Consider the following 25,524-nt stretch of genomic DNA (forward strand, 5'->3'; position numbering starts at 1 on the left):
ACTTCAAACCAAACTGCACAGGTCAAGGGGGGAGAAGTGGGGTGCGCCTTAGTACAACATGCACCTGGGCACGCCCTTTGGACTCCACTCGTCCACATTCCCCCCAGCCCAAGCTTATGCTGTACTCAAAGTAGCCAATCATCGTGTGATATTGCCGAACTCTGTTCATCAGAATGGGCAGGTGCGATTTCAAAGCAATATCCCGTTGAATTTGATGCGTTTATAACACTCTTTGGTCATATTTGAGGACCTTCGAGGGTTTTCAATCACACATGAGCTATACGGAGTAAACTGTAGGAAGTTTTCCCGCGGAGAAGAGACGATGGAACCCGGCCCTAGCTTCGGCCCCAGAGATTTCCGGCCGTAACCGAGATTTTTGCTATGCCGAGCTTCTTTTCTTTTTCTTCTTTCCCGGAGTGTCGGAGTAAACGATCGGAGAGAAAAGATATTGGATGGCGCAATTCAATCTCGGTGTCCAAAGTAGAAGTTGTCGGGAGACCGATCTAACTATCTGATCGTCAGGTGATCATGGCCCTACAGAAAAATTGTGCCTTTCACTCTATTCTATACGGAGTACGGAATAGTTTGCAACTAGTATTTACATATTTCAAATTACCTTCAACAATATATGTATTATAGTAATGCTAAATCAAATTATTGAACTACATTGTCAAGGACATACATATGGAGATCATATATGTGGTCGAATACATACTCTTACTCCATAGTTATGCACATATTCTTGTCACATGTTATACATCACATTTTACCTTTCGCGCCTTCTACCGACGAAGGGGGAAACTCCCTAGGAACATCTCAGAAAATATCAACATGTTTATTGAATAGAAAGATTTGGAATAAATTTGTTTTCATTCGGTCACAAGATATATAAAAAAAAGAACAAGATAGATTTACAGGTTTGTCCCAACTGATAAATTACGACGCAGACCCGTGGTGCATTGCGGATCAAATCGTACTCAAAAAGCGTCGACGCGTTTTCACGCTTCTTCTTGTCTCGTACAAGCCAGCACTAAAAGTGACCGGCTGCATCCAGCTCAAGATTAGCCGAGGGGAAACGGCAGACCGAGCGAGGCTAGAGACATCATAAAAGACTCTACGAAGGAAAGGGGAGGTGGATGTAGTGCAATCCCGAGGTAATCAGCCTCGGTTGAAAATTAGTCGTGGTTCAAAGTCACACATTCATCATCCATTAACAAAGACGTAGGTATCTGAAGCCCGTATACAGGGCAGCAAGGAACGCCAGCAGACGCCGCAACAAACCCGAAATCAATACGCCACCCGTGTTCGCATATCCTGGGAGATGTTAGTAAAATGAAAAACACACAATAGGGAACATCTGCAAACTTACCGAAATCTTGCGCTCGATCTCCCGAACAGATCGATCGAGTTCACCGGCAATCATCAACTTGGTATCATTAGGCAGCAGGAGATACATTTCACAAAGATCTCCATCAATGACGCCCTTTACAGGGGCATAGTAGCCGCGGTACATCAAATGGTCTCGTCCAGCCAGAGGGGGTTGCTGGGAAGCCAGCTGGGTCTCCAAAAGCTGGAAAAAGTCGACATCCTCACGGCTGGCAAAAGGAACAAACATTCCAATTGTGCCCTGGAGGCCAGTCCAGACAACAATGTCACGGCCTCCAGCGACCAATTGGGTCTTGTGTAAACTGGTGGGAATATCCTGAGCGAAGAAGTGAACCATCAACTCGAGACGGTGGGGAGTTCCATGGAGATAGCCCTTTTCATGGATGAGGTGTGCCCCAGATCCATCCTCGTCGGCCTGTTCAGAGATCTTGCTAGGGCAACGGACCAGCCACAGATTTCCGAACTTGTCACCACCGGCAGTCGTTTCGTAATCAACCATAGTGGTACTCGATGTCCAGCGTGCGATGGAATCATCCGCGAATGGAATCAAGACATTGTCCTGGTACTTGTAGACAACGTAAGTCACACTCTCGCGGACGTCGCTGACAATGATTCGGCTGCCTTGAGTCTGCAGGCCCACGATGGTCTTGGGGACCACTGGTGCTTGACATTTCCGTAGTAGTTGCTTCATGCCAAGGTCGTACACACGTAGAACGGGGCCGATACCTGCTAGGAGACGGCCCTGGAAGCCAAGGAGAGCGAGGGGAGGCTCATCAACTTGGGTCTTGTGAATAAACTCCAACTCCCGGCCATCCTCCTGGAATCGATAAATATGGATGAAACCACAAGAAGCCGAGGGAGGGGTGACTGTCATATCCTTGGCGGTTCCCACAACCAAGAAAGTTTCATCATCTTGGCTGGAGAATGATACCGCGGCAAGGCTGACTGCTGCCTCATTATCCTCAAGGTCAAGAGTGGAGATCACAGATTTGGTGGTGATCGGGTCCACAATCTGGACACACGAAGCCCAGTGGCCAGTGCCTCGGGGATATCCAAAGTCTGCGGGCGGGAGGTCTGCAACCTCGCCATTCTGAGCTTGAGAATCGTCAATCAGTCTCTGGCGGGTGGCAGGAGAGAGGACATTGTTGTCAGATTGAATGACGTAGAAGAGGGGGTGGTCGGGATGTTTCACAAAGCGTCGAGGAGTGTAAGAGAGAGGGATGGACTCCTGGAGCATGTTGTTGTCCAGTTTTTCAACAGTGAAGATGCTATTTTCAGTTAGTACCAGTCCAGAAGTAATTGCAGTCTCAACATGGTATAAGAGAGGTTTGATCTCAGAAGGAACAATTGGAATTTTTCTTTTAAAGTTTCATCCACATAAAAGTTCGGATTGATTTTCTCATCACAGATCAGGGGGATTGGGGGGATTGGGGGAAATTTAGAGATGGGATGAACCACATACCGTAGACTGCGGCCTTGAATGCCGATCATGCCTTCCACACACTGTTCACTGGAGAAATTCCATCCCCACTCTAGTCCGACGTAGTCCAAAGGAGTGAGCATAAAGCTCTTGGTTTGAACGTCAGAGTATCCCAGCCAGGGACGGGTGCTGAGCGCCAGAACTGCCGTTTGGCCCTTTACAGAAACCTGGGATAGTTTCACAGGCTTGGCACCGATGAAGCGAGTTCTAGTATCCGAGAGCTCACCAGTCACCTCATCCAACACGGTACGAAGGTAGACACCAGAGTAAAGACCGATATGGAGATAAAGGGTCGTGCCGCCCGAGCTCGAGTCGGCCATGGCCATGATTTGGAGGGCAGATGGCGCAGACGTCAATGCTTGCACTGATTTGTTCTCGAGTGTTGAGTCTGGATCCAGGCTGAGAATGCGGACGGTAGAGTCATCACATCCAACAGCCAGGAATGAGCTTCGCATGCGGCCCTCAGGGACCTCCCCCATACTGAGAGAGGTGACGGTACCAGACATCTGTCGTCGCTCATCATACTCTGCCAATGTGCCGTCTGCGTCCATCTCAAAGTAGACAATTTCACCGGAGCTGAGTGCCACTGCAACTTGACGTTCATTCGTGGCTGCCGCAACGATGGACCGATGCTGTGGAGCAGGCCATTCATTGACTCGCTGATCTGAGAGGATGTGGCGAATACCGCGAGGGTGGACTTGGACTAAAGTGTCCTCACCAAGTTGTTGCACTGCCAGAGTTGGAGCCGAAGACAGGAACCCTGTGTCTGAAACTTCTTCGACAATTTCGCCGATGCTCAGTACGAGGGTGCCATTCGCAAAAGAGAGAATGATGTATGTGTGGAACTCATCAGCTCGCGTCAACTTGGTTGTCCATACAGCCGAAGGAACCTGCTGAAGGTCTGACTCCACGATCTCAGATACCTCGAGTCCGTGCTTCAGAGTCCGGAATGTGCTTCGGGCTCCAGAGCCACAGATGGTGTAGATTTGAGGTGCGTCATCCTCACTCAAATTGAGGATTTTACTGTCAATCAGAGGGCTCAAAGAGTTCATGCTTTCCATGAGGTTGACATTTTCAGCGCCTCGGGGATGGAAGTAGATCGGCGCGGTGGGCACAGAGTGATCAGCTGAGAACGAGTCGCTGGAAAAGAACAGCTCGTCGGGATCGTCACCAAGTTTTTCGAATTGGTAAAAATTGTGATTTCCAGCTTCACTGGCAGCGTAGAGGAAACCGCTCTTCAGGATCAGGAGGTTCGTTGATACCGGAATGGTATCAAAGTATTTGATCGTCAGTCTCTTCACTTCTCCGGTGGGTTTACCCTGCTTGTCTTCGACCATTTCCAGGTTCAGCTTGAATAGATCACCATCCTCAGTCTGGAGAAGGAAGAAGAAAGCGCCTCTCATCTTATGCATAACTCCCGACACAATCGAGCGCTTGCGCTCGGGGTTTTCCGTGGCCCCGCGGCGGCGCGGGATAGGCACACGGAATGCACCTTGGTTGGAGTGACGGTAGGTAATGTTGTCCTCCGCACAAACCAAGACACCACTGGGACCATCGTCTCCTCCAGGTACCTGGAACAGCATGGATGCTGTGCGATCGACGGGGTCAGACCACTTGCGGACAACGTGATTCAATCCGAGATCAAGTTCGTAGTACACCAAAACCTTCTCGATTTCTTCGTACGCTTGACCAGTGGGATCCTGGTCAGATTCCGAGTAGTCAACCTCTAGGGCAGCGAAAACGGGGTTGTCATAACCGACGTCCAAGCAGATCATGGCGAAAACCAAGGTCTGGGGCTTGTGGGCTTCCAGTGGTGAGGAGATGGTGATGTCTGTCTGCGAGTTGCGGTTGAGAACATAGACCAGCTTGTTCTTTTCCACAGAAGCAATCAGGCACGCACGTCCCTTTGGGTCTACTGCGAGGTATTGACCTGGCACGACGCGACGCACTCCAGACTTTCCAAATGTCTCCATATGGATACGATTGAAGCGGTTCTGGGAGGGAACATACTCAATGATCGTGATGCGACCCGAGTCCGAGCCGATGATGATGTAATCTATTATAATCACTCAGCACAGTTCGTTTATAATGAAGCATTGCGAGTATCAACATCGCTGTCCAGGGCAGATCCCAACCCCCCCCTCAGGGGGTTGGTTCGTAAGAGGACCGCGCTGCCCAGGAAGCTTGGAGAATCACTAAGTTGTACTCGTAAAGGGGGAGACAAGGGGTATATAAAAGAAACGACATACCTTTGTTGCTTCCAGCTACGCGGAAAGCTGCGAGGGAGCGAATGATGCCGAAAACATCTTGAGAGAAGAGTGGTGTGATCTTGCCCTGTGCCGGGTCAGGTCGATGAATGGTCAATTTCGAGCCTGACGAGGTGACGATCTGCTGGTCCCTGGTGCCTGCAAATTGACCCAAGATGGCCTGTGTGACAGCAGTTGGGGGCTGAATCGTCAGGGAGTACATAAACATGTGTGATGTGGTGGCCATGGTGGGCGACTAGGTATCGGTTTCCCGGTACCACACAGAAGAGGTGGAAGCTTTGTACATGCAATTGCAAGTCAGGGGGTATGAATATTACATCAGTCCCATCCCTGCTGGGTGGAGTTAAGAAAGAGAGACTCCTCAAGTCCACTTGCCACGGATGAAGAGAAGTGTAGCCGTGTGATCAAACTCGAAGAGGTGAGGAAGAGAAAATATTCCTTGCCGTGTGGGAGAGCTTCCACTAGCGCGTGTGGCACGTGATTTATGATTCGACCGCCTTCCACGCCGCGCCGATTGATGCAAGGCAGATCACCTCCGCATAACGGCCTCACTGACTCCCCTCATCTCATATTCCATCTCGCTTTCGCGATTTTCATCCACATCACAAGAATTCATCCAACCAGGCGTTTGATCAGCCTCTTTATCCTCTCGGGATATACCCTTACCATTGGTCCATCTCCCCATCGTCATCCCATTTCCTCTACAATCATCATACATCGTTTCGCCATGGCCGACGAGACGGCTACCACAGAGCAGGCTCCCATTACCTTCACTGTCAAATCATCCACCGATGCCAAATATACCCTGACACTTCCCCTCACCACTCTAGTGTCAGATCTCAAGCAGAAGCTCTCAACCCCCGAAAATGCCGATACCCCCGCAGAGCGTCAGCGATTGATCTACTCGGGTAGGGTTTTGAAGGACACTGAGACACTGGAGACCTACAAGATCAAGGATGGCCATACTATTCATCTCGTAAAGAGTGCTGCGAGCAACCAGCCGCGCCAGAACACAGCTGCTCAGCCTAGCTCAGCCACTGCGGCTGCTGGAGCAACTCCAAGCCCGGCGGCAGCCGGTGTCCCAACCAATCTCGCCGCGGGTACTGGCAACAACCCACTTGCTGGTTTGACTGGTGCACGATATGCTGGGTTCGCACAACTTCCTGGGGCGGGTCTTTTCGGCCCTGATGGTGGGGTAAGTGAGCCCTTATAGGAGATAGAAGTTCTTTAATAATATGTGTAACGGATAGCTAACATCACTTGGCCATTTAGATGGGACCCCCGCCAGATACCGAGTCGATGCTCAACATGCTCGAGAATCCCCAATTCCAATCGAGCATCAACGAAGCACTGCAAAACCCCGCTATGATTGACATGATGATCCAGCAGAATCCTATGCTTCGCGACATGGGACCCGGAGTCCGACAAATGATGGAAAGCCCAGAGTTCCGCCGCATGTTGACCGATCCAAGCTCGATTCGCCAGATGATGCAAATGCAACGAGCTATGGGAATGGGTGGCGGACTTGGTGGCGGTGATAACGCATTCCCCGCCCCGGGGGTGACAAACACGACGGCTGAGGGAACCCCGGGTTCCGATCAACAGAATGCGCAAATAAATCCATTCGGGCAGATGCCTCAGAATCCTCTTGGCAACGCAAACCCTTTCGGTGCCCTCTTCGGAGCCAACCCTTTCGCAACCCCGGCCCAGCCTTCCGCCACCCCCAGCGCCACCCAGCCCGGCGGTGCGCAAGGTGCCGACTCTACGGACCGATCAGCACCTGCTCAGGGACAAACTCCTCAAGCTGCTCAGAACCCTTTCGCATCTCTCCTGAACCCGGCTATGTTTGGAAACGCTGGACAAGCTGGTCAGGGTGGCGACCCTTTCAATCCCCAGCAAAACCCGTTCCTACGTGACCCGGCGCTACTTTCCCAGATGATGCAAGGAATGGGCGGACAAGGTGCAGAAGGTGGAGCCGCTGGTGCAAACCCTCTGGCTGCTCTTCTCGGTGGTGGCGGTATTGGTGGTTTCGGGGGTGGTTTCGGCGCCCCACAGCAGCCTGCAGACACCCGCCCCCCGGAGGACAGATACGCCGATCAGTTGCGGCAGTTGAATGATATGGGATTCTTTGAATTCGAGCGGAACATTGAAGCCCTCCGTCGCGCAGGCGGTAGTGTTCAAGGAGCTGTGGAGTACCTCCTCAGCCACCCATAATAATTTTCCGGGCAGCTTTTCTTCTTTCTAGCACAGCCTTACGATCACTTTCCTGATGTATTCAATTTCTACTGATTTCGCGAGGTGGTGACATGCTCCCTCGGTACCTATGACTTTTTTTCATTCCCCTTTTAGCATGCTTGTCTTCTGTGTGATCCTTAGCTAGTTTTCTGGATATCTCGTCATCATTCCAGAGCTCAGAATGGCATGGGATCATTTCTTATTGAAATCTCTGTCGTACTTAAATCCATATAAGTCTACAAAACCTCGGCCGCATATTCTACACAGTAGGCATTATATTACGCCGGGACACAAGGAAAAGAAACTTAAACGTTACGAAAGAGCATTCGATCTAGTCGCACTTTGATGCCTTTGTCTCACAAACATGAAGGGTCGTGTATAAATTTGCTTTCTCCCTGGCCGAGATATATCACGTATGGTCATTGTTTAGTCAAAAGATTCGATATAAGATCCGAAAAGCCAGGTGATTTGTTCCCCAAATCTATTAAATGGGATTGCTAATTTGATCCTTCCCAAATCTGTATCCTTGACTCCCAGGTAATATGAACATTCTATCAGTCTTATTTTATTGAAATCAAGGGTATGAACATGAGAAATTCGCTTGTAACAAGACAATAAATCCAAGGGCAGTAAAAGCTGAGACCGCAGGGCAGGACGAGGTATGAAAAAGGGGGGGGGAAATCGATCTATCGCACAAGGTAAAGGAATAGACATTGAAAACCCCCATAAACCACATCATTCAACATTCAGCTTAAGGCAGAATCACTCTGCCTGGCCTTCACCTGCCCATCCGAGATCTCAGGCATCAAACTCATCTCACTGTCATGCGACTTGTGGAATGACCATTTAGTATTATTCCATTGACCATTGAAACATATGCCAGGATGAAGTGTCGTCAAACACAAAAGCGCGATTGTGAGCATAGCTCCCTCCAGGATCATGAAGACAACCTCGTTGTTTGCCAATGAGCTGTGGAATCCACCCTGGAGCTCTGCAACTCGAAACACAGAACGAACGAAAATGGTAAGCGTTGCTAGGGCCAGGCCTGGATTTATGATTAACGAGCGCTCTGGCATATGTGAAGATAAAGAAAGACTCACCAGCCAGGAAAGCTTTCCACTTGATGCTATTGCGGAGAACAATCATGTCTATCTCCGGGTTGAGTTTGTGCTGATTCTTTCGTACTTTCCATGCAAAGTCTAGACAGAGGGCCATGAAGATAGCGAGAGAGACAACCTGGCTTGATAGACCGGCGATCATGGTATTAATACCAGCTTGGGCGAGATCAGCCTGGTCCGCATCAGCGATAGAGGTAACAGCGCCTCCTGAAGCCTGGAGTAGCAATGAAACCACATCACAGATGATGAAGACAATAGTGTAAGTCCTAGGACGAAGGCGCGAAATGTCCTCTCCATAGATGACTACAATCCGTCCGAGACATATATAGATCGAAGCACTGATAAATGCAGGGGCTATTGTGAGACAGATCAAATATCTGTTCAACTGTTAGTATTGTTCCCAAGGGTCAAAACACATGTGAATGTAATGGACGTACTCAAGGTAAGGATTGAAGAGGAATGGATTATAATGCATCTGCAATCGTCCAGCATATCCGATTATTTCGAGTACTAGGCCACCAAATAAGCCACCGAGGTAGCCCCAGGTCCGATATCGAATGCCTAGGACCACCTGGGCTACCAACAAGACCGCAAAAACAGCCAGGTAGAAGGCATTTCCTGCTAGTGAAGGCACGTACTCAACGTGCGCTTCAGTAATTGGACAAATGGCCAGCGTGCAGTAATCGGACGGATCTGTTGAATTGCTCATGGTGGCTTCTATAAACTCGATTTATGTGAAGATGTAAGAAGCTCTCCAATGCAGGGTATTTAACTGTGAGTTCATATTGAAAATTTGAACTAAATATCTCCAAAAATAACTATTGTTGTGCCTAGTCAGGCGTCCATGTTTGTTGAAAACATCAATCCACGGGTGCCTGCGTCAAGCTGACTGATAGCCGCTAACTTGGATAGATCTGTGCCGCAGCAAATACGGAGATATCCTCTGTGTCATTGCTTATGCCACTAAACAGTGCTTGGTTCACCATCGAGGGCTGTGAGTGGAGGGCCGAAGCTGATCAGGATGTCTTGGCAGTGACGCCAAGATACGGACATGGACACGGACACGGACACGGACACGGACTTTTGATTTATAGTAGTGTATGGGTGAGGGGGACACGGACACACACGGACACGGAGACTGATATGGAGGCCGTGAAATGGGGGCCTAAAACAATTAGTTACACGTCTAAGCCCGGGTTTTAGAACAGACCCCAGAACGCTAATTCAGTCGTCAATGCCACAGTGAATTTATACTATTTATACTTCAGTTTCCAGATCCCGGCATCAACATAGGGTCAAAGACTGTGAGATGCTTGTGTTATAGATAGGGTATTCATTCTTCATGTCTTGTAAAGGGCTAGTAGTAGCGAGGGGTGGCGAGTTGGTGTATCAGAAAATTCGTGTGAAAACATTATCGGGTGGTTTGGGGTGATGATATCGCTTATTGTGATGGCCACCATGATATTTTTGTGTCCAGACGAGACGAAGGACTAATAGACTTCCATTTCTCATTCTGTGAATGTAGACGTTGTAAATGATGTCAATGCGGCTGCCACCAGTCCATGTCCACCGGCAGACTAACCCAAGCGATGCTGGTCAAATGATGTCGTTGGGTGTGCCATCCAGTCGACATACATCTCGTCAACGGCCGTATCTGGGAAGAAGTCTAGCCACTGGAAATGGTTGTCTAAACTGTTCAATGTTGGCTGCAGAGCACCAACACAATGGCTTGCATCTCCGGTAGATGAATCGATCCCTTCCGTAAGTTGTGCGTCGTGATAGGAATGAGCAGTACTGGGTCCGGATATTATTCGACTTTCAAACCACCATTGGACACGTTTCAGACGTTTTTCATAGTGGAAGAATACATCTCGATCTCCGGATTCATCCATATCCGACGTGATGAGCGCCTGGATACGAATGATACATTGTTTTATCGTGTTAGAGATATCCAGCGCACAACACAAATCGACCGTGTGAGGATGAATCGAAGGCTCTGATGCTGCTACCACTAGCTTACATGCAAGTGTGACTGCGAACCCCAGTTGAACCCATCCTACATTGTTGAATTTAGCGTCGTCGCCTAAGGGTAGACACATGTAGAAGTGGAGTAAGGTCTTGGCTGCGCTGAGTCCCATGCGCAACGCTTCTATCCGGAAGGACAGCTCATGATGTGGGGGTTGCGCGCCGGGCTTGTGGTCGAAAAGCGTGACCTGGCATAGATACATCGCGACAGTATAGAATTGCATGAAGAGAGTCTCTGTATTTGAAAGTTAGTAAAATAATATTAAATAATGGCGGCTCAGTCCACGAACGGTTTTCACATAAGAGAAATGGTAAATTGGCGCGGTATAAATCAAGTTCGGATTTCAACTCGCGATAGTAATGCTCGAGACTAAATGGGGTGTTGTGGATTTCTGGAACATGCTGCGATGAAACCAAGGTGATTTTCTCGGACAGTTGTTGGAGCTGCACAATATGGAGGAGATATTTATCAGACGGATACTCTGCATCTGCGGCCAATAACTTGCAAATACTCTCAAAATATGGCAAATATGGGAAAGAGCATCCCTTTTGTAATATCTGTGAGATCCTAGAAGACACCAGAGATGTTAACTCAAACATCCGTTGTCTGAAGATTTGGAGATACTTGCGAAGATGAGAGATAAAAAAATCCGATAACAGCTCTTTTTTCTTCCCGTCCCCAGGAGACGGACTGTCTGTCCAGTTCACTATCAAAATCCACTCTAGTTTTCCAGAATCGACGTTCAGGGGGACGGTCGAGTTGTAGATCAGTGATGAGACTGATTCCAAGATGTAGATATTGGGAAAACCGACGCGGTCTAGAGTGATACTGGCACCTAATCTTTTTGTTAATCAAAGATGAAGTGGAGATAGAAAATCGGAACTTACCATGCAAGATGAACCAAAAGTCCCTGAAGGATCTCGAACGAAACCGGGCTATCAAATATCATGCAGTCACTGATCACCTTCTTTACCTGCTTCTCCAGTTTACGTTGCAGAGGCATATTGTAATGCAAAGCGGCCGTGAGGATCGTGAGAAGAAGAAATGGCTTGTCTCTTCGGAGTGTTTCGGCGGTTGTCTGAGCTGAGATTATCACGAACGGGCAGTGTGGCATGAGTGTCGCTCGAAATTCATTTAGTAGCATGTTGGCGGCACCTATGCTAAGTAGCCCTTGATCAATGACATCTTTCGCATGGGCAGAACTACTCGGGGTCATCTCGGCCATGCTCCCCTTTGTCTTAATCGTCAGTGATTCGCAAGGTCGATGGAGCATGTGGAAACAATTTAGTACCGTAATTGGGATCCCTGATTTGGCCAGGAGCTGATCTACTTTGGCTTCCAGCGTCTCTATCCTTCTTTGGCATAGTTAGTATACAACATAAGACGAACTAGAAGGATACATGTCACCTGTCTCTAGTATCCGGTTGACTTGTAGGCTTTACATTTTCACCCTCCCGAAAGTGACAGGATTTCCCCAAGCGGCTGCACCTATCAGCCAGTTAGACATTGAAGATCGCCGATCTCTCCGATTAACCCACCGGTCGCAACTCCCTGCAGCCTCAGAACGAATGCATCGGATTTTGGCCCTCGCGCAGTTTTGACAGGTTTTGCCAGAGCCATTGGTATATCTCCCCTTTTGACGGTCAGCCATGATTGGCTTCGTAGTAAAAAGCCAATGATTTGGAAGTCAATCGATGAGAAATTGGAGTTGAGTGCACCCGTGCTTAGGTGGACTCTAGGGCTGTGGGGTTAGCTTATTTAATACGCGTGATATGATTGGATTTGCATGCCCTTGGCGCTTGCAATTTAGATCCCCCAAAGTCCACACATTGAATGTTGAAGAGCCAGGGAAGTTTTGATTCAAGGCCTGACGTGATATATTTTTGGGCATACTTTGCGGGGCTACAATAACATAAGGCATGTACTCCGTACGCGCTGTACAGATGGAAATTGTTAATGTTGAAATCTAGATATGCGAGGAAAGCTATTCGCCTATCTATAGCACAAGCTGAGAATTTTTTTTTTTTGCGAAATACCAGATAAACCTCAGTCGCAGCTCCCCGGCTTTGAGGGCCAAAGCACAGTGGTAATTTTTCGACTCCTGGCATGTAGCAAGATATCAGAACCGCCTAAGTTAAACCTTTGGTGATTACCACTCCTCTTCATTACTAAGATGGTTCTGCTACAATAAATCTATCAATCATCACCACGGTGGGTATATATTATTTACTTCAAAAGATGTTTGGCAAAAGGTGCCACGAGGTATTTGACAACGGGGTTATTGGGATAGGGGTCCACAACATATACGAGGGGTGTGACTTTCCAAAGAAGAGCCCAGGGATAGAATATACGTTTCGGAGGATATCATTTTCTCTATATAAGAACGGAAGGAAATGTAGAGGTACGTTTGAGAACTGTCGGGGAAGTTGCACAGGTCCACGGGTGTTTACAAAGTAAAACCCGGCAGAATTTAGACTAACAAAGCGGAATGTAAAAGCAAGCCAATAAAATGATAGAGGAGCTGTGGGCGGTAAACATAGAAGGACCACTTTGGAACTAAAGCTCCTTAACGTCGAGGAAAACTAGGCCTAATTAGGTGGGCTTGGCACTTATGATTAGGGTGAATCACTCCAGAAGCGTAAATTCTTCTGGACTATCAAAGCTTACAAAATAGTATGGTCGGTTTTATGAAAGTGTGCATAGATGGATTTCCGGGGCCTGTTCAGGTGCGCGTCTACAGGGTCCGCGGGCCCCAGGGAGGCATTCTGATTAGATAATCCGGGGACACGCTGGAGGCCAGGGAAGCGCGAAGCTCACTATCACAAGCTCCTCACAGTTACTCAACCCCCTTTCTCGACACACTTATATCACCGCTGTGGCATTTAGTGCCAGTTTCATTCGTTACTTACCTGTCACTCGGCAGGTTGCGGGCGAGCTGAAACAATCCGGTAACCCTTAACAATCTACTATCCAACACGCACTTCCGAGATCAAGTCCACTATCGGACTATCCGATCATCTCGACAAAGAGTCGCTTTAACGAGATACTCCCTACAGCATATTTATCCTTGGCTCACTCGTTTCGATCTGACTTTCGCTGGTCGACACACCGTAACCCACCGACGTGCGACCCTCCATACTTTGTGTACATGTTGGTTCGATAGCTATCCGTTTACTCCGGGCCAAGGACAAAACAGATCTCTTTACCTCTGCTGAACATGACCCTCGGTCAATTCTGCTCCCGTCAGTGGGCGCTGTGGATGCTGCTGCTCGTATCCTATGCCGGCGCATTCTACATCCCTGGTAAGCACCGAGGCGTACTTTGACTAGACACAAGCATATGATACTTACACTCTTCCCCTTTACCAGGATACTCAGTTACCCGATATAACGACAATGATCCGATTCCTCTTCTCGTGAACAAGATCTTCTCCGACCACACCCAGCTGCAGTATGCCTATTTCGACCTGCCTTTCGTCTGCCCCCCGAGCGGCAAAAAACATGGCGGCTCCCCGTTTGGATCCGGCCAGAGTATCTCGCTCAATATTGGAGAGGTACTGCGTGGCGACCGAATCATGACCTCCGATTTCGAAGTTGCGATGGGGAAGGACGTGGAGTGTCAGTCACTCTGCACCCGCGAGGTTAGTCGGTCAAATGTGAAATGGGCTCGTCAGCTCGTCAAGGAGGGATATGTGATCGAATGGATTGCCGATAATCTGCCAGGAGCCACAAGCTTTGTGACAGTGGATCGAAGCCGCAAGTATTACGCTTCCGGATTCAAGCTTGGCTATCGAGATATCTCTCCAATCACCGGACAGCATCGGTACTTTATCAACAACCATTTCACGATCGTTATCCGCTGGCGGAGCGCACCAGAAGGAGGAAAGGTGGTTGTAGGGTTTGAGGTGTACCCAAAAAGTATTACCGCCGAGGACCGCCAGGAAAATGGATGCCCCAAAGCTGTCCACAATAACAACGAAGGACTGGGCTTGTATATCGCGCCCAACCTTTCGCGAATGCAAGAGAAGTACTCCGGACTGTCATATATCCCAGATGATGATGACGACGATGATGGAGCCACACTGAAGGTTCCCTACACCTACTCTGTCTACTTCCGAGAGGACACCAATGTTGAGTGGGCCAACCGCTGGGATTTATACTTTACCAACCAAGGCGAAAGCTCGATAACCCACTGGCTGGCGATAATAAACTCGTTGACAATTTGCACCGTCTTGGGAGTGACCGTGTTCGTCATCTGGAGCCGCACAGTGCAAGGCGACCTTAAAGGTCGCGGGGATGGTGCTATGGAGGATCGGAAGATGAAGAACCAATCTCGACGCCGGAGTGCGAAGGTTGGTGAGAAGAAAGCCTCAGGGCTTCTGGACGATAGCGCTGATGTCGAGCGCGATGCGGACTACTCCTCGGACGAAGACGCTCTCGAGGATACAAGTGGTTGGAAGCTTCTCCATGGGGATGTGTTCCGTATCCCCGCTTATAGTGGTCTTCTTGCCCCCTTGGTTGGATCAGGAATGCAGTTGTTATTCATGGCTTCAGGCTTGCTCCTGCTCAGCTGCCTTGGAGTATTAAACCCAAGCTTCCGTGGTGGCTTTGTTAGCGTCGGTATGGGCCTATTCGTCTTTGCTGGCCTGTTCTCCGGTTACTTCTCGGGAAGACTTTACAAGACCTTTGGTGGAGCCGCTTGGCGCAAGAACACACTAATCGTGGGTATTATGCTCCAGTTATCCATTTGCTATTGCTAACTTATGAGTTTAGACCGCTTTGCTTTTCCCTGGTCTCGCATTCTGCCTCGTCTTGATTCTGAACTTGTTTGTCTGGACTCAAGCATCTAGTACGGCAATTCCTTTCGGCACTCTGATCGGCCTGCTTGCACTTTGGCTCCTGATCCAAGTTCCCCTGGTATACATTGGTAGTTGGGTCGGCTATGTGCGTGCGTCGCCATGGGAGCACCCTTTGAAGACGAATGCGATTGCCCGCCAAGTCCCACCCCAACCCTGGTATCTCCGCACCCCTCTCGGGCCTGTGGTAACTGGCCTCATTCCATTTGCGGTTCTCTTCATTGAACTGTTATTCCTTTTCAAGAACCTGTGGCAGGATAAGTCTGGCTATTACTATGTCTTCGGCTTCCTGAGTGTTGTCTCAACCGTGTTGATTGTCACGGTCGTTGAGGTGACCGTGATCGCAACATACAGCCAGCTTTGCTCCGAGGTAAGACTGCCCTTGGCTTGGATTATGGATTGCCATGCTGACTTCCTTAGAATTATCATTGGTGGTGGCAGAGCTTCCTCACCGGTGGCAGCAGCGCTTTTTGGATTTTTGCCTACTGCATCTGGTATTACCTCTTCAAGCTCCACATCACCGGGTTCGTGTCAAGCCTGCTATTCTTCAGCTACAGCTTCCTCGCTTGCGCTGTGTATGGCCTGTTGACCGGAACTGTTGGGTTCTTGGCCGCTTATGCGTTCGTCCGGCGTGTTTATAGGTAAGACCACTCCATTGAATATGGTAGGTAATAGGCTAATCGTGAGAATTGTATAGTGCCATTAAGGTCGACTAAACGTTGACACAACCACACCATCCTCTTCTTTATCTTCTTCAATCCAGAGACTCTTTGTCTCCTCAATCTCTACCTCTTCATGACCTGATTTGTCCGATAAGCATAGGTGAAGTCTTCTACCACCACGGCGTATAGTGTCCTATTTCCTGCATTTTCTGGTCCGTCCCAAATTTTGAGCCCTTGCTTTCCACTTGTGTTTTGAACACATCCCACTCCTTCTCTTTCCTTGTTTCCTGCCCGTGCCAAGTAAGCTAGTATTTCCATCCGACACCTTGGTGAGGGCCTATCATCTGGTGCCAGATTTTTATATTCCGTATGTGTTCGCCCAAGGCAGATGAGGATTCATAACAAATACACGCCCAATTTTGAGTACTTGTCAGTTTTAATATATTGCTGTTACCCAAATTCGAGGACAAAGGTCCACCTTTATAGCATATCGACGTCGACTGTAAAGCCAATGTGCAACACATCTGTATCTACGTTGATGAAGATACCCCCCCCCCCCCCCCCCCGGGGAAGTAAGTCATTGACACACATGCATCAGGCAGCAAGGCAGCGAGGTTTTTCAGGTGCCCAGGTGCTTGCCTCTAGTTATTCAGACCTCTCTTTGTCTCCATGGAGCATAAAAGGGCTCCATGGCGGTATGTAGATTCATCATCTGCAACTATCTCTCTTGCTTCTTTTTTTTCTTCTTCTTCTTTCTTTTGCTCTCGATAGTCCGGAAGAGATCTACATACATCAGTTATATACTAGAATGAATACCTAAGTATATCAAAGCATGATTCCGCTGGCTATTCGAGATCAGTATATACACACGAGGGAGCAATAAGCCCTGTTACTAACTTCCGTCATGTCGCGGGCGTTCTCAATTCCAGCCGCCGTCTGATACCTACTCCTCATCTCTGAGGCCCTACCTCTATAAATACTCTCTCCGTCTTTCTTCAACCACCACCTCATTTTCTACTTTTCGGAATTTCCCTTTGCCCCCGGCTAACATTGAGGTGCCAACCCCGAAGAAGACCCCGACCCTTACGTGCTTCTCCGCCGCGGAGATGGAACAAATGAAATCTGGTAACCGAACTGATTTTGTAACGCTGCCAAAGAACATGAAGGCTAAGCGTGCAACAATGATCTGCCCAATAACCACATCGCTGCCGCTTGTAAGAAACTTGGGTTACTAGCGGGTTTACAATCAGGGGATGCGTATTTCGCCGCCGCTTTCGATACGATTGAAAACAGAGATAAGGCCTTTGAAATTCTACGAACTAAGAAGTTTCGCCCAAGTTCTGAGGTGTGTTGCCCTGTCAGTAATGCCGTTCGGAGTGCCAGACGAGGCCTCGAACACAATCTGGACAGGTCAGAGGGGGATACGAGGATACACCAGAGAGAATATCCGGTGCAATCAGAGCCCACTTCGATGGGGCGAAGGACGCCGAGGTAGGCATCTCTCGTTTATTGATCGGACGTCTCGCACTTTTTGGTCAACCATGGCTGACTTAAGTACCACTAGAAATTCACATGTTGCCAAAAAGATGTCTTTTCTACGAGCTATCATAAATATGCACAGCGTCGCATTGACAGCGAGGAGGTGGCGTGGAGGGGAAAATGGAACTCGCATGAGGCACCTGAAATCCATGAAGAACGGAGAGATCGACCCAAATTGGCGACCCTCTGCATCAAAGGACGGGGTTACCTATCTCTCTTCATACCACCCCTTCGAGCCTTGAGTCCTCCAAGAGGAATGTCGAAGAGCTGAAGATCTGCCCAAATATGCGACAGCAGCTCATAAATGGGAAGAACAAGGTTGGGAGTTGCCAGGGCTGCCACTGTGCTATCGGGAAGATAATGAGCCCTAGGAGGATAAGAGAGTTTGGTGATTTTGAACCCATATCAACACGAATTTGCGGGAAACTCGATAATTCTCAAGGTGGAGGGTCATTGTTCGACAGACGGGTATTTGGGCTGGGCTGCGAAGGTTGCGAAGACACATTCCTTTTCCCCTCACAGTGGACGAGATCAAGATTTTGCTTTGGCTGCAAGTAAACAAATGACATATTTGTTTGAATATCAAATGTTCTTGGGCAATTAAGGGGAGGAGTAGAACAAAGAGAAGAATATATGATGATATTATTCATGAACAAATTGGGCTTGTACAGGCATAACACGAGGTCTGATCTCAGTTACAACCCTCGGGGAAACAGGCATTGGCATCGCCGAAATAAAGACTGCAGTAAAAGAAAACTCGTGATTCGAGGGATCAAATCAGCTCGTGCTCTGCTTTTTGAACACGTGGATAACAAGACTATCCTGGTTGGGCATGCGTCCGCAATGACTCGAATATCATGGGGGTTGTACAGCCAACAATCACCAATACGGCAATCTTCACGGCGGATTCAGTGTTCAGACCCCTCCAAAGGCCCTGTTGGCGAGCATGGAGTCTTAGCGCTTTGTTGAGCGATCTACTAGGCCACAAAATTCAAGCGGGAAAGAGTCGACACAGTGCCCTCAAGACATAATGGCCACCCGGGCCTCAACAGATATGCAATTTTGCAATTTGAGCAGCATGGACTTTCTATGTCGAGTCATTGTGGATGAATGAAATCTTCAGCAGTATTACCATCACGAGACTACAATTTCTTTTCCCTGCCAGAGAATTATCCGTTCACTATAGCCCTCGTGGTCAACCCCATTATAAAAAAATAAAAATAAAAATAAAAATAAAAATAAAAACCCGTCAGATGCGTCGGGGAAAAGATACTGATCAAGGAGTATGCACCGCACTGCACTGGAGAATAAAAGGTCTATGCACATCATAAGTCTACATCGGGTGAAAGCATCCCATGTTGAGCTGGAAATGTGTACGTTGATGCAGACGTGGCCATGTGGAGCATATCGGACATACTTTGTATAGCAATCATCGTGCATAAGAAACAGCGGTGACTGTTTCACCTCCAAGGTACATACGTAAACATTGTAAATCCGGGGGTGATCTTAGACCGCTCGTCATGGCGTGCTCGGAAAGGGGGATTGCTCATTGTGGGGTGATGATACATTACGTTCCCTCTCCTTGTTTCCTTCCTGTTTCTTCATGGATTGTTATCAGAAACGATAGAAGAAAAATAGAAGAATCAAAAAGGAGCAAAAGTCCCACCGGCGGGCTACTCCGTCGCTATCTTGGATCTTTCACGACGTCTCTTTTTCCTCCTTAGTAGTGTTAAATACTGCGGTGTGATTGGGCGTTAAGATAAGCAAGTGGAACCTCTGCCCCTAAGCCTCGCCTCTAACCTTGTTGGGTTATCCCAGGAGGAAAAGGATTTGGTTTATTGGCTGAGAAGGCAATGACACGATCCTGTGGAACTCAAGGTTTGACTAGTGGTCGGCTTTGGGATTCACTAAGCTGAAACAGGTTAGCTTTTACAGGGTCCTGTCACACTGGAAACGCTGCCATGGGCGTGGGCTGTCCATGCCGTTATCCACTCCGGGGTCGAGTGCGCGTGTGAACTGCACTGAAGCTAGACTTTATATTAAATCCCCCGACTTTGGCACGATATGTTTTAATTGAGATTATTGGTTTGAAGGGGGTGAGATGAATGGTGGTTTTACATGCACGGTTGGTATTGAGGTGGTATTGTGACTTACCCAATGTGACAGATGCAACACCTGGACCACACACACGACCCCCATAGTGCCTGTAAAGTGGCGACTCGGCACTTAGCCCGATGGGATTTTATTACCTACAATCGATAAAAATCACTGGTCTTGTGACTAGACATTCTCATTTTCAATCCGATTATTGCTAAGAAAGATGACAAATATCTAATTGGGCAGCTAAAGGGGGAAAAAACTGTAGCTTATGTACGTAAAGGTAGCACTCGGGATTATCTAGTTCGGTATTATGTTACCATACAGGTTCTTCCGAAAATCACACCATCGATGCTTCGAATGATCCCATCGTCCTTGCGGGGGGAATACGTCAGTACCGGATCACGTCCCCTGATCTCCGTTGCAGGCGGGAACTATGTTGTACTAATCGATTTGGGATACAATTACTCCGTACAATGTATAGCAATTCTGCAGGGTTTATGGTCAAATGGGAATTAAAAATTATGATCTTCATTGTGTATCGGGGAAATATTACATTAAATACAACACCCTTTTTAGTCTTGGCCTTCATGTGTTCAACAGTTTTAGCCCCCAGTCTCTTCTGGAATTATTCAATTATCTAATTATCTCCTTTTTTTTTTTCTTTTCCTCTTTTGGTCTATTTTTTTTAATCTTTTAATCTTTTTTTTTCTCCCTCTCCTTTGTTCCCCACATTCTCTCAACATATATCAGCCGCTCTCCCACGCTTTTCTTCTTCCTTTCTTTCTCTCTCATAATTTAATTCCAAATTCCTAAACATATTGGCCGTCCATTGAACCAGATATTCACCATGGCGACCAAGAAGCCCAATATCCTCTACATCATGGCCGACCAAATGGCTGCGCCATTGTTGTCCTTGCATGACAAGAACTCGCCAATTAAGACCCCTAATCTAGACCGGCTCGCCGACGGCGGTGTAGTCTTCGACTCCGCCTACTGTAACTCACCACTGTGTGCTCCCTCGCGCTTTGTCATGGTCAGCGGCCAGCTGCCCTCCAAAATTGGGGCCTACGATAACGCGGCAGAGTTGCCTGCGGACACCCCCACATATGCCCACTATCTCCGCCGAGAGGGATATCACACAGCCTTGGCCGGAAAGATGCACTTCTGTGGCCCGGACCAGCTTCACGGATATGAACAGCGTCTGACCAGTGATATCTACCCTGGTGATTACGGCTGGTCGGTCAATTGGGATGAACCTGTACGTCAATTTTACGAACAACCGTTTGGAGCTCCGTACTAATTGGAATGTAGGACATCCGTGCCGACTGGTATCACAACATGTCTTCAGTGATGGAGGCAGGCCCCGTTGTGCGCACCAATCAATTGGATTTCGATGAAGAGGTGATTTACAAGTCAACCCAATACCTGTATGACCATGTTCGGCAGCGCAACGAGCAGCCTTTCTGCTTGACTGTCTCCATGACCCACCCTCATGACCCTTACGCCATGACCAAGGAGTTCTGGGACCTGTACAACGATGTCGAGATTCCGCTGCCTAAGAACGGAGCTATTCCCCACGACCAGCAGGATGCGCATTCGCAGCGCGTGCTGAAGTGTATCGACTTGTTCAACAAGGAAATGCCCGACGAGCGCATTCGTGCTGCTCGGCGCGCCTACTATGCCGCCTGCACATACGTTGATACCAACGTCGGCAAGTTGCTGCGTGTTCTTGATAACACTGGCTTGGCTGACGACACCATTATTGTTTTCACCGGTGATCACGGTGACATGCTCGGCGAGCGCGGCTTGTGGTACAAGATGACCTGGTTCGAGAATTCGGCCCGTGTTCCTTTCCTCGTCCACTCGCCCAAGCACTTCGCGCCAAAGCGTGTGTCCGAGAACGTTTCCACCATGGATCTCCTCCCAACATTCGCCGAATTGGCAGGTGCCAAACTCATCTCCGAGCTTCCTCTCGACGGTGTTTCCCTCGTGCCGTATTTGACCGGCGGCGAAGGTCTCCGCACTGATACTGTCTATGGCGAGTACATGGGCGAGGGCACCCAGGCTCCTCTTATGATGATCCGTCGCGGCCGCTGGAAGTTCATCTACTCGACCATCGACCCGCCTATGCTCTACGATCTCGCGAACGATCCAGAGGAGAGAACCAACCTCGCAGCCGGCCTACCTATCCCATCCAGCTCTACCCGCGCAGCCATCGCAGCCAAGCCCACCAACTTGTCATCCGTCAACCTGCCAACTCCAGACGACACCCCGCACGTATCGCCGATCCCTCAGCGCCCCAACACGGCAGACTACCCCTTCCCCTCGAATACTCCCCCTCGCACCCCGAGCCCGGCCAAGCTCCCACCTGCAGTACCCAACACCACCGACCCAACTAAGATCCTGGCATTCTTCCTCGAGGAAACCCATGCCCGTTGGGATTTGGAGAAGATCCACCAGGATGTACTGCGTTCCCAGCGCCGCCGCCGTCTGGTATACTCCGCTTTGATCCAGGGTACTCAGACCGTGTGGGACTACGAGCCGCGCACCGACCCCAGCACCCAGTATGTGCGCAACCAGGGCAAGGGTGCCCTCGACGATGTTGAACTCATCTCGCGTTGGCCCCGTGTGCTCCAGCAAGCTGCTGCTGCCAATGGGATGTCTGCATAAATCACCCAATCATGCTTTTCATGAATATGCCTCTTGGCTCGAACATTCGTTGAAAATATTTGATTGCATTTCTTTTTTTTTTTTTTTTTTTTTCTCTTGCATTTCAGCATCATCGTTCCTGTTATTCTTTCGCGGAATACCCGGCATTCGTTTTATTTCGGGTTCCATTCTGCTTTTCTTTTTTTTCGGTGATGTTCATGTTTTTTTCCCGCATTTTTTACATTTCTCATTTTCATATTAAGGCGCGCGCTATACCCGGGACTTATTTCCCCAATTTGCATCTTTTCATGCGGGTCGGTTGTGGCTGCATGGATTATTTTGTACATAGTTGTGCTTTTGGTTCCCCGGGTTGGGTGTCTTGCCCTGTAAATTGCTGGTGTTGGATTCACATTAGGTAGATACAATATGCAATCAGACTGTCAATTGGGCTTTTGTATTGGTTCTCCACGTTGGTCTTGAGCTGTTTTTTCTAGTACGATAGTACCAAGCAATACTTCTCGCCAAAGGGCTGGAATAGGGACGCGCTTGCCTGCCGAGACATCGCAAATCGATATGAGGCCGGAAGTCCAAGGCACGGGGTAATGAGGAGGGCTTGCATCAGACGCGTATTAATGAGTTAGAGACATGGAGCAAGCAACCAGGAGCTGAGCCAAGGCTTTTTCTCCACGAGGCCCACAACCTTCACTCCTGAACAATCCTCGAACCCAGATGCGAGTCTAGTAATTCGAGGCAAATCCGGGAAAGGGCCAAGGTTGGGGCTCTTGGGGAAGGAATGACCCTTGGTTTCCTGGGATTGGCCTAGTAATAGTCGAATGAGGGGCTTTTTATGAAATAGTCCGCTACGTCTCAGCAGGCGAGCATATCCTCGATGCTGTCATGCCCCGGGCACCCGACCCGGAATGGACACCACCTCTATTAGGCAACCGAGTACCATATTCTAAGTGATATAGGCCCTTCGAGCCCCGGAACATCCAAGAGAACCGGCGAAAAGCTCAGAGTCAGCCTGAAGCTGAGGCGGCAGCTGAGCAGGCCTGGGGTACGGAAAGGTTTGAGTACAAGCCTAAAGTAGACTACAAGCCTAAAGCAGACAGCCAGGCTTGGTATATAATAGGATGCCCAAAGTATACAGATTTAGATGAATTAATAAAGGATATCCCCCCATCAGTTCATAGTCACTTTTTGTATGAGAGATTATTCTTTGTGCAAATATCATTCATCCTTGAAATAAGTAGAGGGAAAGCGTATGATATGGGAAAGAATGAAGAGAGGAAGAGGCAGAAGGTGAACAAAGAACACGGGCTTTATTACCTCCTACTGGCAAGCAATCACACTATATAGCATAGTACTAGATAAACATCAAACTTATTAATGTTGAATTAATAGAAAAAGTTTGAATGACAAGAGAAAACAAAAGGCTAAACAAAGAGCCGTATCCATTCGACTCAAAGCATCTCCTCCATCAGAGCAGCAGCAGAGTAATGTCCACTAATCATTGCAGCCACGATACCACGGAACAAACCACAAGCATCCCCAGAAACATAAGCAGGGGCATCAAGCAGCTTCAAACGACCAGAGACCTTAGGATACCATCCAACACCCTCCAAAGTAGGTCCAATCAATTTCGCGTTCTCGTCCGTACCCAGGTCGGGGAACTTTTTAGCAAGACGCGACAAGCCCTTGGTCATGGCAAGACGCAACTCGGGACCATAGATCTTGTCGAATTTACCGGTAACACACTCGTCTTCTTGGAGAAGGCCTGTCATCGGAAGCTCAAAGTGAGAGCCGGGCTTCATCATAGCCTTAATAGCCGGCAGGGTTAAGTCCTTCGCGGTATCCTCATCAAGGATCAAAGTGTTGAAGCCAGAATTTGATCGGCCGGTAGGTGGACAGTCTGAGCGCCCGGAAACAGTCCAGAGGCCCTTCGTCTCAGTAAGCACTGTTTCTCCCTGGCGACAAACACAGAATGTACGCCATTCCATGCCCTTTTCAATCTCCTGGAATCGCAACTTAGGGTCGAGCTGCTTCATATCCCGGAAGAAAGCCCGATCACTCGATTGCTCAATCCGAAATCCAACCTCCAGTCGGCGGAAGTTTGAATGCTCAGTAAGATTCATCAGGCCGTTGCCGAGAGGCCCAAAACGACCGGTTGTGACGATGATTCGACGAGCACAGAGCTCAGAGAGAGCGCGGTTGTTGTTCTTGCTGACATCTCTAACCTTGAGCGTGAAGTTGTCTGCCTCTGCATCGTATTGCACATCGTCAACGTGGCACTCGTTGAAGATCTGGCCTCTGATACAGCCGGCCATATCATTGATAAGATTCATTCGTGCCTCCAAGGAAAGATAATCAGATGGGTACGCCTTCAAGACGAAATCCAAGTCATTCAAGCCATCAGGACCCTTATATGCGTATTGTTTCGGGCTATCGGGAAAGGGAGGTGTATCAAGACCCGCAGCACCGAGCGTGTTACAGGTCCATGTGTAAGCCTCTTTCAAGGCATTTTGATCCTCCAGTGTCCACAACTCAGTTGCAGAGGGGAAGAACGAGAACTTCCCGTCGGAGAAGAGTCCAGCACCTCCATTACCACTCGTGGCGTCCGTGGCATCGTGTCTATCTCGCTTGGAGGCCGTCTTTCCAGAATCGAGAATAGCAAAGCAAAGACCCGAGTCCTCGAGTTTAGCGGCGGCGGCAAGCCCAGCAGGGCCCATGCCGACAATAATAACATCAAAGATATGCTTCATGGTGTGATTGAGAGAGAAACTTAAATGATTGAATCAAGATGCGCAGGCAGGCTCGGATTTTATATTACTTCTATGGATGAGACTCGCTTGAATTGACTAGATCTCATCACTGGCATTACGCATCTAAACCGAATACGCAGACGCCTCCCTGGATAGTTGAAGAATCTCGTGACGTCGCAGAAAAAGGGTTTACTTGCGTGAATCATGCACATACCACAATTATCAGTATGTAGATCTATATGTGTGATCTCACTGATGAAGATCGCGAATATTCGTACTTTCGAACCGGGGATTACAAAAAGAAATGAATACATATGTAAAGTCCCATTAAGGAAGTTTCTTTGATGCGTGATATTACAAAATTATACAATTAATTAAGCCTTTGTGAGATGAGCATTGCGCCTCATCCAACGTTCCCTAAAGGTGCCCTCGTGCACCGTGTAGC

General features: G+C 48.6%; 7 protein-coding genes across 7 annotated transcripts; 4 read left to right on the top strand and 3 right to left on the bottom strand.

Annotated features, from left to right (window-relative positions):
• Positions 1–1,287: 1,287 nt before the first annotated feature.
• N7455_012616 (DDB1/RSE1 family protein) lies at positions 1,288–5,359 on the bottom strand (the record flags this gene model as incomplete). Its single annotated transcript, XM_040952876.2, has 4 exons — positions 1,288–1,314; positions 1,370–2,654; positions 2,849–4,922; positions 5,116–5,359. The coding sequence occupies 4 exons, from the start codon at positions 5,357–5,359 to the stop codon at positions 1,288–1,290; spliced, it is 3,630 nt and encodes a 1,209-aa protein (XP_040816917.1).
• Positions 5,360–5,608: 249 nt separating this feature from the next.
• On the top strand, positions 5,609–7,347 carry N7455_012617 (ubiquitin domain-containing protein DSK2; the record flags this gene model as incomplete). The annotated part of the gene is made up of 2 exons (XM_040952659.2): positions 5,609–6,328; positions 6,406–7,347. The coding sequence occupies exons 1-2, from the start codon at positions 5,618–5,620 to the stop codon at positions 7,345–7,347; spliced, it is 1,653 nt and encodes a 550-aa protein (XP_040816691.2). The 5' UTR covers positions 5,609–5,617.
• Positions 7,348–8,114: 767 nt separating this feature from the next.
• N7455_012618 (RTA1 domain-containing protein) lies at positions 8,115–9,195 on the bottom strand (the record flags this gene model as incomplete). The annotated part of the gene is made up of 3 exons (XM_040952645.2): positions 8,115–8,413; positions 8,469–8,863; positions 8,924–9,195. 3 exons carry the CDS (start codon positions 9,193–9,195, stop codon positions 8,115–8,117), a joined length of 966 nt encoding a protein of 321 aa, XP_040816696.2.
• An 874-nt stretch (positions 9,196–10,069) lies between these two features.
• Positions 10,070–12,163, bottom strand: N7455_012619 (uncharacterized protein; the record flags this gene model as incomplete). Its single annotated transcript, XM_065606936.1, has 6 exons — positions 10,070–10,746; positions 10,802–11,340; positions 11,400–11,743; positions 11,804–11,867; positions 11,920–11,994; positions 12,051–12,163. Coding segments are annotated over 6 exons (1,812 nt in total), but the record flags the coding sequence as incomplete, so codon positions are not given.
• A 1,566-nt stretch (positions 12,164–13,729) lies between these two features.
• N7455_012620 (transmembrane 9 family protein) lies at positions 13,730–16,083 on the top strand (the record flags this gene model as incomplete). Its single annotated transcript, XM_040952520.2, has 5 exons — positions 13,730–13,814; positions 13,881–15,232; positions 15,285–15,737; positions 15,788–16,008; positions 16,065–16,083. The coding sequence occupies 5 exons, from the start codon at positions 13,730–13,732 to the stop codon at positions 16,081–16,083; spliced, it is 2,130 nt and encodes a 709-aa protein (XP_040816878.2).
• Positions 16,084–20,408: 4,325 nt separating this feature from the next.
• Positions 20,409–22,422, top strand: N7455_012621 (putative choline sulfatase). Its single transcript, XM_040952758.2, has 2 exons — positions 20,409–20,926; positions 20,980–22,422. The coding sequence occupies exons 1-2, from the start codon at positions 20,516–20,518 to the stop codon at positions 22,336–22,338; spliced, it is 1,770 nt and encodes a 589-aa protein (XP_040816790.2). The 5' UTR covers positions 20,409–20,515; the 3' UTR covers positions 22,339–22,422.
• A 2,012-nt stretch (positions 22,423–24,434) lies between these two features.
• N7455_012622 (uncharacterized protein) lies at positions 24,435–25,103 on the top strand (the record flags this gene model as incomplete). The annotated part of the gene is made up of 1 exon (XM_065606937.1): positions 24,435–25,103. The coding sequence occupies one exon, from the start codon at positions 24,435–24,437 to the stop codon at positions 25,101–25,103; it is 669 nt and encodes a 222-aa protein (XP_065460103.1).
• Between the last annotated feature and the right edge of the window lie 421 nt (positions 25,104–25,524).

The sequence above is a fragment of the Penicillium solitum genome (genome assembly GCF_028829755.1).
Source record: "Penicillium solitum strain IBT 25940 chromosome Unknown utg000009l_segment0_segment0, whole genome shotgun sequence".
Taxonomy (NCBI): domain Eukaryota; kingdom Fungi; phylum Ascomycota; class Eurotiomycetes; order Eurotiales; family Aspergillaceae; genus Penicillium; species Penicillium solitum.